General features: G+C 42.7%; 1 protein-coding gene across 4 annotated transcripts in view; it reads left to right on the top strand.

Moving 5' to 3' along the window:
- Positions 1–16,443, top strand: part of LOC139389691 (multiple C2 and transmembrane domain-containing protein 1-like) — a 227,384-nt gene that overhangs the window by 99,710 nt on the left and 111,231 nt on the right. For 3 of the 4 annotated variants that reach the window (XM_071136580.1, XM_071136582.1, XM_071136583.1), the window contains exons 3-6: positions 8,096–8,238; positions 10,892–10,971; positions 11,610–11,721; positions 15,832–15,870. In XM_071136580.1, coding sequence (XP_070992681.1) covers positions 8,096–8,238; positions 10,892–10,971; positions 11,610–11,721; positions 15,832–15,870 — 374 coding nt within the window. The remainder of the gene's footprint in view (positions 1–8,095; positions 8,239–10,891; positions 10,972–11,609; positions 11,722–15,831; positions 15,871–16,443) is intronic. The other variant, XM_071136581.1, reaches the window with a different exon arrangement.

Here is a 16,443-nt window from a genome sequence, read left to right as displayed (position 1 = left end):
CATGCTCTTCAGCCTGTTGGATGGACAGCGTTAACATACACATTTGTGGCGTCGTAAAGCTGGCCATGGTGGTGTGTTGAGAGCAGCAGCTTCTCTGGTGGATGTCCCGGGGGATATTATCCCCCCAGCAGGGGGAAAGGGGAGGAGTGGAGCGTGTCCAGAGAATAGATACATCGTGTGGGGATCCGATAGCGGATTTCTAAACTTATTGCCTGATCCATATGAGACCCTGAGCATGTGATGTAGGACTCTGAATTTGGGTTGACCTGTTCTGGCTTCATGAATTCTTTTTTTTCTTTTTTTTCTAGACATTATGTGATTGCCCTGGTAAGGGAAGAATAAAATAACTTGGGTTTTTTTAAGTGCATGCCGTCAATTGTTATTTCTTTGTAACGGCACACCAAAAAACGAGGGGGAAAATAGTCTGTTTTCAGTACTTACTAAGTCATTACACTGAATATTCCATTGGTAAATGAAGTGTGTGTGGTTAAAGTTTCCATTTGAACAAGTACCTTCCATATAACCCTCAATGGTTTCAACACCTACTATCTTTCACATGTATTTTCTGTTGACACCCATTACTAACTAGTAACTACTACACCCTTCACAGAGTGTGGTAGCTATTTACTATGCTCTTCCTGTTTCCAGCCATGCCTCAGCCCTGATCCTGCTCTCGTCCTGCAGAGATATGCGAGTGCATCCCAAATGGGCACTCAATTGCCTACACAGTGCACTTCTTTTGACCAGAGCACTCTGGTCAAAGGTAGTGCACTATGTAGGGAGTAGGTTGCCATTTGGGATGCACGTGTGAAGGGCATGGGGGGGGGTAGTGAAGTGCACATCTCATCCCGGCAGGCCTTACTGCACATCTCGTCACAGAGCCATAACCTGCTGGGCTGGCAGCACAGAATCGTGTCACTGTTATGTCAGCGTTTTCACTCAGCCCCTCTAGCATACAGCACGTTATGATGTAATGAGCTGTATGCCACTAGAATGCAAGTACCAAAAAAAAGCACTTGATGGCTGAGTCGTCCGACAGACTGCCTGTTGGACACGATGAGCCTATGAATGGGACTATATTATGAATGAGATCATGTGTGGCAGGTTGACGTTCATTGTCATGAATCTTACCCTGGAGGCAGAATTTTGCAATTTCCACTAGCTGGGCCAGCTGCAAAGTCAAAATGGGCTATATTATAAAAATGTATGATAACAAAATATGTAAAAATGTATGATAACAAAAATAAGCTTTTTGGTCTTAATTTAAGGTTAGGTTTAGCAGTGTGGTTAGGGTTGAGATTAGGGTTAGGTTTTAAATCCGATTTGATGATTTTTCCCAGCTAGTGACCACTCTGCAGAGCTCCCTCCAGATCAAGATTAATGATGAAATACACAAACCTGCTATTGTACGTAGAATTTGAGAGGAGTAATATGGAGATTGAAATGATGGACAAGAAGAAGAACTATGATCCTCTTGTACACGAGAGGATGGGGCGGCAGGGTAGCATAGTGGTTAGAGCGTTGAACTAGTAATCGGAAGGTGGCAAGTTCAAACCCCCAAGCTGACAAGGTACAAATCTGTCGTTTTGCCCCTGAACAGGCAGTTAACCCACTGTTCCTAGGCCGTCATTGAAAATAAGAATTTGTTCTTAACTGACTTGCCTAGTTAAATAAAGGTAAAAAAAATAAAACATTTAATGACTTGTTTGATTGCCTTTTGTCGTCGCTGCCCATTGTTTTTTGATCTAGGATCAGATCCCCTCTGTCATGTAGTCTTATTCATTGTGATCAACAAAATAGTTTGTCAGACACCTGTGAGAATGTGTGTGTGTGTAGTGTTTGTGGATTGCATAGTTAGTTGTCTAATTTAACTCTGAGAGGGGATTGGTGATAGGGCTGCTTTTGTATTGATACAAATGGCAGAGTAATGCTCCTGATCCCGAATCAGCAATCCTACTCTGAGACTCGTGACACATATTAGGCCTGGGCAGTAGAACATACCAGGGTATTTGGAAAAAGCCATGGGATTGTTTCTCAATACCGTCAATACCGTCAAAACTATTTATTGGAAGTTTTTCAATAAATGTGAATATTTGTAGCTCCTTTTTACCTGCAGTCATGTGCAATACGTTAAGAGATAAAGCAGATTGCGTTCTTCATTTCACCTGTCACATTATGAAGCTTGCCCTAATTCCCCAGAAGAATTGAGCCAGTCACGTTTGTTTTGTAAATAGCACAACGGGAGAAATCGGGAGCTGGGGAGTCCATAGAGTTCAATATCTATCGGTGAGTCTATGTACCCGAGAGGATGAGGTTCCATTTTGCAATTCACTACTAAATGTTTGCCATCAGATACCTTATAATGGCTTTCTGCCAGAAGTCAAAGAGCTCTGGATGAGTTATCTGTACAGTTGCCATTTTCTTCCCTGTGCTTCCTTCTAGTGTTTTTTCCCCCTCCGTTCTTCTCTCCTCTGCTCCGTGAACACCTGCTGCTCTTCCTTCAGAAAAGCATGCATCACAACTTTGTTCATTTACCCAATTTCTCTCGTTCACTTTCTCTTGTAAATGTCCACACTCACCGAAAATGACGTTCAGAAGCTACTAGCTATCCTTGTATAACTTTATGAGCGGGATTTGCTTGTCTTTGCAATTAGTTTACGTTCATTTTCACTCGCTAGCATTTAGCTAACAGATTCTATGTGATTTCGCTATTAGTTTGTGCTAATTGTGTTTGCATTCTGGGATTTTCTTGCATTTTCAACGCCACCTTGCGTGCTATGCTGGTAATACTGTTAATCCCGGGGTGAGAGAAGGATGTTATGAAGATATGAAAATCTTCATACCGCCCAAGCCTAATAAATACGACCCCTAAACACAGTTCAGGGTATGTAGGTGAGTTTGTCCGACACCTGTGAGATTGTGTGTGTGTAGTGTTTGTGGATTGCATAGTTAGTTGTCTAATTTCATCCTGAGAGGGGATTGGTGATAGGGCTGTTTTGTATTGATATTAATGCCACACTAACACTCTAACACTCCATGTGTGCGCGTTCGCTGGTACGTGCGTGCGTTTTGATTATTTGAGTGGGTGGGTGACTGTGTGATTATGTTAATGCGGTTTGTGTGGTAGGTTTCATGACTGTAGTAGCGACGGATGATCATTGCTTTGATGCTAATCTGAAAAGACACGTGGAAACACACACAGTGCCAAGCTCCCAGCCAGCCCTGGCCTCCATTCTTGCCTCTGCGGGGTCAGTAAGGAGAGTGGGTGGTTGGCTGCTGATATCAGATAGACTTACGGCGATGGAGGATGAGGGACTGTGTGACCGACGGGGGATTGGTAAGCTCACTCTTCAGTTTCAAAACATATCCACCCACACCAACAAATTGCTAGCTTTTCAGTGGAGTAGCTAGCTAAGACGTTGTCAAGGGGACGGTCACGTGTCTGAGACAGAGGTCCCAAGTTCCGTTCTCAGTGTGAGCTGGTGAAGGAGGAAGGGGTGCGGTTAAGAAAACACAGTGACGTCTGTTAAATTTTGCTGAGTTGGGTTTTGCTCTGCAATCATGTGACACAAAGTGACCAACAACCTCAGAAAGGTATGATGGACATTCAGTGGCGATACACACACACACACACACATACACACATTGTGAGATTGAGGTGTGTGCCTGCATGCATGCACGCACACATGATCCAGCTTTAACCAATACACAGGTTACTATGGACCACTGAACGTGAGCAGACTGTCAAGCTGATGAACTCCATTATCTCCTCTCCAAACAAAGCTCGGATGTCCATGACTATGACATTTTGAAAGCTACTCTGTGTTTATGTTTATTCAAATTAGATAAAGTGCCTGTCCAAACCCATTGGTTCCGACTGAAGAAGGCCCGGCCACCAACATTATCTGTCTACGCAGTCATATTTGCTTGACATTTATCGTTTTCATCTGCTTTCCACCAGGATTGATTTCATATAGAGAGAACTATAAACCAGTTCACTGATTTTTAAGGGATGTCAGGAATAGAGTTGTGCTGCTGTGGATATAAGAGTGGGCTCAGATTATAGTCCCAATAAATCAGTGTTTTTGCATATAGGCACGGGTAATGTTTGTGCATGTTTATGCATGCGTATATTGGGTTACCTGTGTGTGATAGAGTGAAGCTTCTGTCCACTCTACTTGGCCAGTTTCGGTGATGAGTCCGAATCAGCAGGATCTAGCAGACACAGGGACAACTAGGTAAACACCCCCATCTAGTGGTCAATATCAAGCATTGAGCTCCTCTGTGTGTGTGTGTGTGTGTGTGTGTGTGTGTGTGTGTGTGTGTGTGTGTGTGTGTGTGTGTGTGTGTGTGTGTGTGTGTGTGTGTGTGTGTGTGTGTGTGTTCATGCATGTCTGTGTGTATGTAAACTTCTAAAGTAAACAGCTTCTGCTCCTCGGTTTATTGAGAAGTCGTTGAAGCCGTTCTTTCACATTTTGAATTGTTATCTAAGTTTACTCCCTGAGTCGACTTCCTTCAATTTGAAATGACCCCTGGCCTGGTGTGTATACTTGTGTGTGCTGTCATGTGGGTGCACCCTTCACAAAACAGCTTCAAATTAGCTACAGTTCAAGAGAGGATAGTTTTAATGAGAGTGAGCTGTTAATTAAAGAGAGCCTTTTTAGTCCTGAGGCCTACGACCCCACAGCATGTTCCCGAAGCAGCCTATTAGGCTTTATCCTTAGTCACATTAAAATACAATTATGCTTTACCTTTATTTTTTACAGTTAGGTCAATTAAGAACAAATTCTTATTAACAATGACGACCTGTCAAACAAATCAATAAACTACATCGATAAACAACAATTACACTATACATATCTCGATACAAATAAATTATACAATACATGAAAAGCAGAACACAGTCATGTTAAACAAACACATTATTCTGTAAAAAGGCCCTCTTAACATCCCCCTGAATTGCTTTAGAGGCACCAACTATAACGACTTGAGGAGATTACTCCACCATGCGGGGAAAAAAACTAGAAGCAGAATTACGTAACTCAGTGGAGATTGAAGGGTTAGCCATCCCTGAGTCCGGGTCTGGTAACTTATACGCTTGAAGGTGAACAATAAGGTAAGGTATGGCAGAAGTGTATCGATCTATGAGACTTCAAGGAAGGCCAGTTTACTTTCTGACACAAAATGCAATGATGCGTGCTAAACCTATCGCCTGTAGTAAAGTGCAATTTGCAATGTTAAACTGTGTCCAATGGCTTCAATACCATAGCAGCTGCATTCATATAGGCGACATCGCCATAGTCAATAACCAGAATGAATATTGGCTGAATTATTTGTTTTCTGCTATTTAACAAAAGACAGGACCTGTTACTATAGAAGGCTATTTTAATTCTTAATTTCTTAACTAACTCATCAACGTGCTTTTTTGTAAGATAGCTTTTTGTCGATCCAGATGCCCAGACATTTATAATCGAGGACATGATCAGTGAGGGCACCATCCAAAGTATGTATGAATAAATCATCAGATATATTTTTACGTGATTTGGAAAATAAATATACTTGGTTTTACCTGCATTTAGTGCCAATTTTAGTTCATGTAAATAGTGAAAAGAACCCGACCAAGAGTTGATCCCTGTGGGACACCTCTTGAAATGTCTGGAAAACCTGATTTAACACTGTCCTTTAAATAATTTCCAAACTAACTACAGGCAGCCTGGTCCAGGCCAATTGATGAAAGCCTCTGAATAAGTAATGAAAAGTAATGGGTGATCCACATTGTCGAAGGCTTTAGACAGGTCAATAAAAAGGACTGCACAGTGTTTCTTCGTATCCAAGCAATTAAGAACATGGTTTATAACCAAATAACCTGGTCTGAAACCTGACTGGTGTACATTTAGAAATCATTTCGTAGGTGAGTATTTAGCAAGGATTCTAGAATTTTTGCTAGTCCAAGTCAGTTATGAAATGGGGCAATAATTATTTAGGTCACGGGTCACCACCTTTGTGAAGGGGGAGTATATGGGCCACCTTCCAGACCCTGGCGATGATACCAGAAATAATTGTAAGGTTAAAAATATGTGTTAAAGATTCTGAAATCAGAGGAGCAAATCTGCCCAGTGGGTCATCAATCTTGCGCAAGGCAAGATTGATTACAAGTGTAAAGTTGTTGAAAAGAACATGAAGATTCACTAGTTGACAGAACTTCCAAGTGAGCCAAGAGGCGCAGGAGGTCGACTGGCGGACCAGCTTAAATTAAACCATCATTTATTTATGTTTAAAGCAAAGCCTGCGGAGAGGAATTTCGACACGTCAGTGGATTAACTGTTTTCCAAACTTTAGACGGCTCACCAGCAGAGTCTGAGATAGAACTTAGAACGTTTCTAGATGTAGCTTTCTTGATTGAGGAAGTGTATCGATTTCTCAATTGCTTTAAAAAATAAAATGCTAATTAGCTACAGTCAACTTTTGTAGCCTTGGCCCAGGCCTTGATTTCTCATCATAACAATCTGACAGTTCTTTAGAGAACCAAGGATTTGTTATATTTTTTTGTTCTCTAAGGCGTTGAAAGGGAGCGTGTTGGTCTGCCAGAGAGATCAAAACAGGTGAGAACAATTCTATAGCTAATTCAGGGCAGCTGGTAGAGGAAAAGTCTGAGCACACGTGTCATGAAGAAAAGCTTCTATTCATAAATATACGAGGATCAGTGTTAATCTGATTGGTATCTCTAATTCATGCAATAGGACAGTGATCACTCAGATCATTAGCAAAGACACCACTGAATCCATTTTGCATGAATCCATTTTGCAATCAGTTGAGTCAGGTTAAAGTCCAGAGGCTGGGGTAACCCATACTGTATCTAAGTAAACATTTCCTAACACAACTAAATCAGATGAAATAAAAGGTTTTAATGATAAATGATAGGATAGTGATGTTTAGAGAACATGATGCCACAAGAGTTTATTTCCCAAATATAGCCACCCCACTCTCTCTTTTTCTGACTGTCACACCTGAAGATGTTGTAATCAGCAATATCAATGTCCTTATCTGGGATTGAGCCATTTAGTTAAGTCTGTGAGAACCAGCATATCCAGGCTTGGAAATCAAACTTCGTAAGTTGATATGAAACAGCCCGAGCCCTTCACACGATTAGAAAACAGCAGGATATCCATATTTGTGGCATTTGAAATAATAGCACCGGACGAGCTTACCACAGTGGGTCTCCCAATTGGGTTAACAGGAACAGAGCTAACAGTGAAATTCATCTTTATGGTCACAAGGTTATCACTGACAATATCCCTGGGAATACGGTTGTCTGTGGCAGTATGATGATAACACTGTGAAATAGTGGGAATGGGATGAGGTACCTGAGCAGTGGTTGGGCTGTTTTGGAGTCAATGTCTCAACACGGCCTTGAAATGCGAGGACAGGGTCCAGGCACCAAGATTATTTGGATGGATGGTCCCCGTCATCCCTGTAGAGCATCTTTTGTTTCCAAAAATGCGTCCAAGTTATCTACAAAAGCATTTTAGCCTACTTCAGTTCTGTTGGCATTACTTTTGTAGATAACAGGGCCTGGAGTGTGAGTCACATGACATGAGTCTTGAGGCCAGACAGTGTTTGTCTGTGTGACCTGACCTGCCTTGCCCTGGTTAGCACCCCCATGCTCACAAACATTAACACAACTCACTATAACAACTGAGAGGAGAGGACAGGCTGCCTTAGACCAGGGGAAGGTAGGAAGGAAAAGAAAGAGAGAGGGGGGAGAGAGAGAGAGAGCGAGCGAGGGAGGGAGAGAGAGACATCTGTTACCCCTACAGTGCGGTAAAAGAGATTCAACTCTGAATAGGACAACATGCATGACATTACGTTACAGGTGTATTACTAGATTCAGTAAGCAATACACGAGGAGGCATATCGAAAACAATATTTAGTCATTATGCACCATCTTGAGCACCTTGCTTTTTCCCAAAACAAAGCACCCTTATCTCATCAGTTTCACCCAAATCTCTTTTGCGCAGAAGAAATCTCCCTCCTGTCTCTATGGACAGGTAATACTAACCCCCACCTTCCCTACGTGTTGTTGTCTTGTGTCCAGGGACAAGTGATCCGTATGTGAAGTTTAAGATCGGTGGGAAGGAGGTGTTCAGGAGCAGGACTATCAATAAGAACCTGAACCCAGTGTGGGACGAGAAAGTCAGCCTGCTGGTGGACAGCCTCCGAGAACCCCTCTATGTCAAGGTAGGAGGACGCAGAGCTACTGCACTGTTTTGGGATATTAACACATGTATTTTCAAGCATCAGTACTATCTATATATACAGTGCCTTGCGAAAGCCACAAGGCTTCAAACATAAAGATATAAAAATGTATTTTTTGTGGCCCCCTTGAAACTTTGCAACCTTTTGCCACATTTCAGGCTTCAAACATAAAGATATAAAATTTTATTTTTTGTGAAGAATCAACAACAAGTGGGACACAATCATGAAGTGGAACAACATTTATTGGATATTTCAAACTTTTTTAACAAATCAAAAACTGAAAAATTGGGCGTGCAAAATTATTCAGCCCCCTTAAGTTAAAACTTTGTAGCGCCACCTTTTGCTGCGATTACAGCTGTAAGTCGCTTGGGGTATGTCTCTATCAGTTTTGCACATCTGTGCAGAGACTGACATTTTTTCCAAATTCCTCCTTGCAAAACAGCTCGAGCTCAGTGAGGTTGGATGGAGAGCATTTGTGAACAGCAGTTTAATAGAATAATTTTGCACGCCCAATTTTTCAGTTTTTGATTTGTTAAAAAAGTTTGAAATATCCAATAAATGTCGTTCCACTTCATGATTGTGTCCCACTTGTTGTTGATTCTTCACAAAAATATACAGTTTTATATCTTTATGTTTGAAGCCTGAAATGTGGCAAAAGGTCGCAAAGTTCAAGGGGGCCGAATACTTTCGTAAGGCACTGTACTTTGTCTAACCATTGCCTCCATCTGAAACATGTAATTGTGACGTTTGGGAAAGTGTGATGTGGTTATCAGAGTACAGCGCTAATTTCAGTGGACTTATGCCATGTAATGTGAAAATGAAAGGAATATAAATTTGATGAATGCATATACAGTTGAAGTCGGAAGTTTACAGTACACCTTTGCAAAATACATTTAAACTCAGTTTTTCACGATTCCTGACATCCTGACAACTTTACTTTAAGAATGTGAAATGTCAGAACAATAGTAGAGAGAATGATTTATTTCAGCTTTTATTTCCTTCATCACGTTCCCAGTGGGTCAGAAGTTTACATGCACTCAATTAGTATTTGGTTGCATTGCCTTAAAATTGTTTAATTAACTTGGGTCACACGTTTTGGATAGCCTTCCACAAGCTTCCCACAATAAGTTGGGTGAATTTTGGCCCATTCCTCCTGACAGAGCTGGTGTAACTGAGTCATGATTGTAGGCCTCCTTACTCCTTACACGCCTTTTCAGTTCTGCCCACAAATGTTCTATAGGATTGAGGTCAGGGCTTTGTGATGGCCAATCCAATACCTTAACTCTGTTGTCCTTAAGCCATTTTGCCACAACTTTGTAAGTATGCTTGGGGTCATTGTCCATTTGGAGGACCCATTTGCGACCAAGCTTTAACTTCCTGACTGATGTCTTGAGATGTTGTTTCAATATATCCACAACATTTTCCCTCTTCATGATGCCATCTATGTTGTGAAGTGCACTTGTCCGTCCTTCAGCAAAGCACCCCCACAACATGATGCTGCCACCCCCGTGCTTCACGGTGTTCATGGTGTTCTTCCTTCAAACATAACGATGGTCATTATGGCCAAAAAGCTCTATTTTTGTTTCATCAGACCAGAGGACATTTCTCAAAAAAGTACGATCTTTGTCCCCATGTGCAGTTGCAAACCGTAGTCTGGCTTTTTTATGGCAGTTTTGAGCAGTGGTTTCTTCCTTGCCGAGCGGCCTTTCAGGTTATTTCGATATAGGACTCGTTTTACTGTGCATATAGATACTTTTGTACCTGTTTCTTCCAGCATTTTCACAGGGTCTGTTGATCTGGGATTGATTTGCACTTTTCGCATCAAAGTACATTCATCTCTAGGAGACAGAACGCATCTCCTTCCTGAGTAGTATTTCAGCTGCGTGGTCCCATGGTGTTTAAACTTGCGTACTATTATTTGTACAGATGAACGTGGTACCTACAGGTGTTTGGAAATTGCTCCCAAGGATGAACCAGACTTGTCAAGGTCTACAATTTGTTTTCTGAGGTCTTGGCGTATTTCTTTTGATTTTCCCATGATGTCAAGCAAGGAGGCACTGAGTTTTAAGGTAGGCCTTGAAATACATCCACAGGTACACCTCCAAATGATGTCAATCAGCCTATTAGAAGCTTCTAAAGCAATGACATCATTTTCTGGAATTTTCCAAGCTGTTTAAAGGCACAGTCAACTTAGTGTATGTAAACTTCTGACCCACTGGAATTGTAATACAGTGAATTATAAGTCAAATAATCTGTCTGTAAACAATTGTTGGAAAAATGACTTAATAGATGTCCTAACCGACTTGCCAAAACTATAGTTTGTTAACAAGACATTTGTGGAGTTGTTAAAAAATGATGACTCCAACATAAGTGTATGTAAACTTCCGACTTCAACTGTACTACAGTGCAGTACACCTGAGCAGAGTACAGTACTAGGGTTGCAAAAATCTAGTAACTTTCCAGCAAACCTGGTTGTAATATTCCCGGGAATCAGGAGGGAATAAGCCCGAAATCCCAAGTCATCTAGACAGTATTTCTGGAAGACCTGGGCATTTTGGGAAAGGTACCAGATTTTTTGCAACCCTATACAATACAGTATGTGGTCTCTATGGTAACAGTGTGTTGTGTCCTGCAGGTGTTTGACTATGACTTTGGCCTTCAGGATGACTTCATGGGTTCGGCATACCTCTACCTGGAGTCCCTTGAACACCAGAGGTCTGGACAGACAGGGGAAACACTCAACTTTACACCTCTCCTTCAACTCTCGCTCTTTCTTTCTCTGTTGCACTTTCTCTCTTTTTTTGATTGTACTCTCTCGCGCTCTCTCTCTCTCTCTCTTGCATGCTCACTCTCATGCTCTCTCTCTTTCCTTCACCCATCTTTCTCTTCTTTCTCCTCCTTGTCTTCTTGTCCTTCCCTTCATCCCTCCATCTCATCCCTCTCTTTCTCCATCCCCCATCTCCTTCTGCTTCTCTTCCTTCCTTTTCTTCTCCCTCTCCGTCTCTCTCTCTCTCTCTCTCTCTCTCTCTCTCTCTCTCTCTCACTCTCTTGTTCTCACATTCTGTCTCCATGTCTCTCAGCCATGTCATCGGTTTTCTTTGTCACTCACAATTGTTGTCCTTGTTTGCTTATCTCTCTCTCTTAGGCCCACAAATCACCTATTTGTGTCCCCCTTTCACTTGACACTTGGTTCAATGGAACTTATTCAATGCACCACTGCCCTCTAGTGTACTTCCATGGAAATGCAAATGACTTGTATTTACATGACACACACAGGTTTGCTAGGGAGTGTGTGTACATGTGTGCGTGTGCATGTCCGTGCGGGTCACTGTGTCCTCCCTCTGCCACTTCAGGAACCTGGACGTGACCCTTGACCTTGAGGACCCCCAGTACCCCGACCATGACCTGGGAACTCTAGACCTGGCAGTCACACTGTCGCCCAAAGAGGGAGACTTCAGGGAAGCTGTAAGTCCGCTATGTTGTTATGTCTCTCTCTCTCTCTCTCTCTCTCTCTCTCTCTCTCTCTCTCTCTCTCTGTCGCGTCATCAAACTAACCATGTATATATCATATCTGAATGGGCCAGGATTTGGATGAAAAGGGAAAATGTCTGTTTCCACATCAGTATCTTAGACTGTCTAAGGGCTCAATAAAGCCTGATTGGACATACAGCTCATTCCAGACCAGGCCTTAATCCCCGGGGCTCCAAAGAGGATAAGACGGCGCAAGAGAGGCAAACTAGTGGTCTCCCTGACGAGACTACAATGGCGAGTAATTAAACCGTCTCTACCCGCCATTCTATTGGCGAACGTACAATCACTAGAGAACAATCTGGACGAGTTCCGTTTGAGACTATCATATCAACGGATCCTGAAGAACTGTGATATTTTGTATTTCTCGGAGTCGCAGCTGAACAAGGACGTGGGTAATAAACAGTACCAGTCAACAGTTTGGACACACGTACTCATTCAAGGGTTTCTCTTTATTTTTAGAATAACAGTGAAGACATCAAAACTATGACATATATATATTTGAGATTCTTCAAAGTAGCCACCCTGTTGCCTTGACGACAGCTTTGCACACTCTTGGCATTCTCTCAACCAGCCTCATGAGGAATGCTTTTCCAACAGTCTTGAAGGAGTTCCCACATATGCTGAGCACTGGTTCGCTGCTTTTTTTTCACTCTGCGGTCCAACTCATCCCAAACCATCTCAATTGGGTTGAGGTTGGGTGATTGTGGAGGCCAGGTCATCTGATGCAGCACTACATCACTCTCCTTCTTGGTCAAATAGCCCTTACACAGCCTGGAGGAGTGTAGGGTCATTGTCCTGTTGATTCTGGGTCTTCCTTTCCTGTGGTGGTCCTCATGAGAGCCAGTTTCATCATAGTGCTTGATGGTTTTTGCAACTGCACTTGAAGAAACTTTCAGAGTTCTTGAAATGTTCCGCATTGACTGACCTTCATGTCTTAAAGTAATGATGGACTGTCATTTCTTTTTGCTTATTTAAACTGTTCTTGCCATAATATGGACTTGGTCTTTTACCAAATAGGGCTATCTTCTGTATACCACCCCTACCTTGTCACAACACAACTGATTGGCTTAAACGTATTAAGAAAGAAAGAAAGTCCACAAATTACCTTTTAACGAGGCACACCTGTTACTTGAAATACATTCAAGGTGACTACCTCATGTTGGTTGAGAGAATGCCAAGAGTGTGCAAAGCTGTCATTAAGGCAAAGGGTGGCTACTTTGAAGAATCTCAAATATAAAATATATTTTGATTTGTTTAACACTTTCTACATGATTCCATATGTGTTATTTCATAGGTATGATATCTTCACTGTTATTCTACAATGAGAACAATAGTAAAAATAAAGAAAAACCCTGGAATGAGTAGGTGTGTCCAAACCTTTGACTGGTACTGTACATCTAACTGTTTTTTCTATGCATCGTCAAGACCCAAACGGCAGCTTAGGGTAAGGTTAAGGGGGCGGTGTGTGTCTCTTTGTTAGCCACAGCAGGTGCTCGAATGTAAAGGAAGTCTCTAGGTTTTTCTCGCCTGAGTTAGAATACCTCAGGATGAGCTGCAGACCATACTATTTACCAAGAGAGTTTTCATCAAATGTCTATTTACCTCCAAAAAAACGATACTGGCACAAGACCACTCTCTACGACCTGTATAGGGCCATAAGCAAACAAGACCATGCACATCCAGAGGCGGCGCTCCTATTTGCCTGTGATTTTAATGCGGAGAAACTGAAATCTGTCTCGCCTCATTTTTACCAGCACCTGTGCAACTAAAGGCGGAAAAAAACTCTACATCACCTTTACTCCACACACAGAAACACAATGCAAAGCTCTCCATCCGTTTGGCAAATCTAACCATAACTCTATCCTCCTGATTCCTGCTTACCAGTAAAAACTCAAACGGGAAGTACCAGTGACGTGTTCAATACGAAGTGGTCCAATGAAGCGGATGCTAAGCCACACGACTGTTTCGCTAGCACAGACTGGAAAGTGTTCCCGGATTGATCCGATAACATTGAGGAGTTTACCACATCAGTCTCCGGCTTCATTAATAAGTGATCCGATGACATCGCCCCCACAGTGACCATAGGTACATATCCCAACACCACAGTGCCCTTCAAGCTTATCACGAAAGCTCAGGACCCTGGGACTGAACACCTCCTTCTTGCAACTGGATCTTGAACTTCCTTGAGGTGCCGCCCCAGGTGGTGAAGGTAGGCAACAACATATCCGCCACACTGGACCATTAACATCGGGGGCCCCACAGGGGTGCGTGCTTAGTCTCTTCCTTGTACTCTCTGTTCACCCACGACAGCGTGGCCGTTCACGACTCAAACACCATCATTCATTTTTCACACGACAGTGGTTGGCCTGATCACTGACGACGATGAGACAGTATATAGGGAGGAGGTCAGTGACCTGGCAGTGTGGTGCTAGGATAACAACCTCTCCCTTAGCGTCAGCAAGACAAAGGATCTAATCGTGGACTACAGGAAATGTCCACATTGATCGGGCTGTAGTGGAGTGGGTTGACAGCTTCAAGTTCCTCGATCCAGTGTGAAGGAAGTTAGAGGTAGTTTCTCAAGCCAATGCTAACTAGCGTTAGCGCAATGGCTGGAAGTCTATGGGTATCTGTTAGCGTGCTAGAACATACCATAGACCTTTAGCCATTGATTGCTCTAACGCTAGTTAGCATTGGCTTGAGAAGCTACCTCATCTTCCTTCATACTGGACACACAGACATAAAAATGGTAAAATCATTTTTCATTCTCACTTCAATTTGGCTCAGAGGAAATGTCTCCCCAGCCAATGGCACAGTGCCGTAATACATCAGCGAGCCAGTGATAGATAGTCTATGAGCTGCTGAACTGTATACAATCCATCTTTCAATTGGTGGAAATTAATTTGCAGTATAGTAGACCTACTGGAGAAAAAAGATTTGAGCACGCACAACAAACAATTTGCTTTTAGAAAAAAAAACTGTTCCATTTTCAAAGAGTGTTGGGTAATATTGCTCCTAATGATGTGCATCCTTCCCTCTGTGGACGTGCTCAATGTTTCAGAGTAGTATTTATTTATGTTCAATTATTTGTTTGGTTAATTGGACCCCTGCATGTTTGATATAGAACAAGAGGAGATTCTTGGGGGAAATGTTTTATTCTGTTTGATCTGATGTCTTAATTGTGCTCCTTATTTGGTTCGATAATTCACAGAATCCGCATTTGACACAACATATGAAGTGTATTTGGATTAAGCATCCTTTTGATTCCCTCAAACTGTGAAAAGGAGCACAAGGTCACAGCGACACTACACAGTATGGATGTTGTCCTCTATCGCCACCTACTGGGCAAAATAAAATATTGAATTCAAGGGCATGAGAAACAAGAATCAGAACTAGACGGACGATTCACATTCATATGTTCACATTTCATAAAATACTGACCTACGTGGTAATCAGAAACAGGAAAATAACCTTAACATAATGACTACTAATGTCTAAGAAACAAATGCCCAGATACACATACACATACACACACACACACACACACACACACACACACACACACACACACACACACACACACACACACATACACACACATCCTGGAGTGTGTTAGCCAGTCCCAAATTACTTCATAACCATTCATTTGGCCCTCACAACCCTTCAATATTTTAGGATCTGTAAGGTGGAAGCAATATGGTTGAAGGACCTCCTCTACACGGGTTACACCTACACATACCCTTAAGATCTGCAGGTATTGAAGGGTTAGGGCTAAGGGTAGGGTTAGAGAGTCATGTGGGACTGTATTTGCGTGTTGTCTGCCAGTGTGTGCGTGCTAGCACACATATATAGCTGTCCCCTGTGTGTGTGCAGCACAGTATATATGGGCCGTTGTGGGTGGCAGCGCTTCTTACTGAATGTGTTGCTTATTTTGGCTGCCTGTGACCGTCCTCCTCACCCTGCCTCCTCCTGGGCTGACCTCTGCCCTCTGATCCCCTGCAGCTCTAAGCTCTCCAGCGTCCGATAACTGCTTTGTCTCATTTACAGACCATGCTTTTGAGAAGGAGCTGGAAACGATCCAATAAGGTAATACATTGCATGTTACCTCTAATACCAACTACCTACCTACTCTACCCACCCAAAACCCTCTGCTGCCCTGGGTTCAGGTGGAGACCCAGCCCCTCTCCCTGTCACCGTTATCAGTTCCCACTCCATCATGTTTTATTTCCCTCAAGCTGCATTATACAGACAGGTGGAACTGGGAGCAGTGAGGAGTAGTGGGTATACTGGATGTACAGTACATGCTTGTTGTTAGTCGGCCGGTAGCCTAGCGGTTAGGGGTGGCAGGTAGCCTAGCGGTTAGGGGTGGCAGGTAGCCTAGTGGTTAGGGGTGGCAGGTAGCCTAGTGGTGGCAGGTAGCCTAGCAGTTAGGGGTGGCAGGTAGCCTAGTGGTTAGAGGTTGCAAGATCGAATCCCCGAGCTGACAAGTTTTAAAAAAAATCTGTCGTTCTGCTCTTGAACAAGGCAGTTAACCCATTGTTCCTAGGCTGTCATTGAAAATAAATATTTGTTCTTAACCGACTTGCCTAGTTAAATAACGGTAAAATAAATAAAAAGTCCAGATGCGGTCTTCTGTACTTTGACTGAATTTTTTGTCTC

This window comes from Oncorhynchus clarkii, chromosome 30 (assembly GCF_045791955.1).
Source record: "Oncorhynchus clarkii lewisi isolate Uvic-CL-2024 chromosome 30, UVic_Ocla_1.0, whole genome shotgun sequence".
Lineage (NCBI taxonomy): Eukaryota > Metazoa > Chordata > Actinopteri > Salmoniformes > Salmonidae > Oncorhynchus > Oncorhynchus clarkii.
The sequence above is the reverse complement of the archived record's forward strand: the minus strand, read 5'-3'. Positions and strand labels throughout refer to the sequence as shown.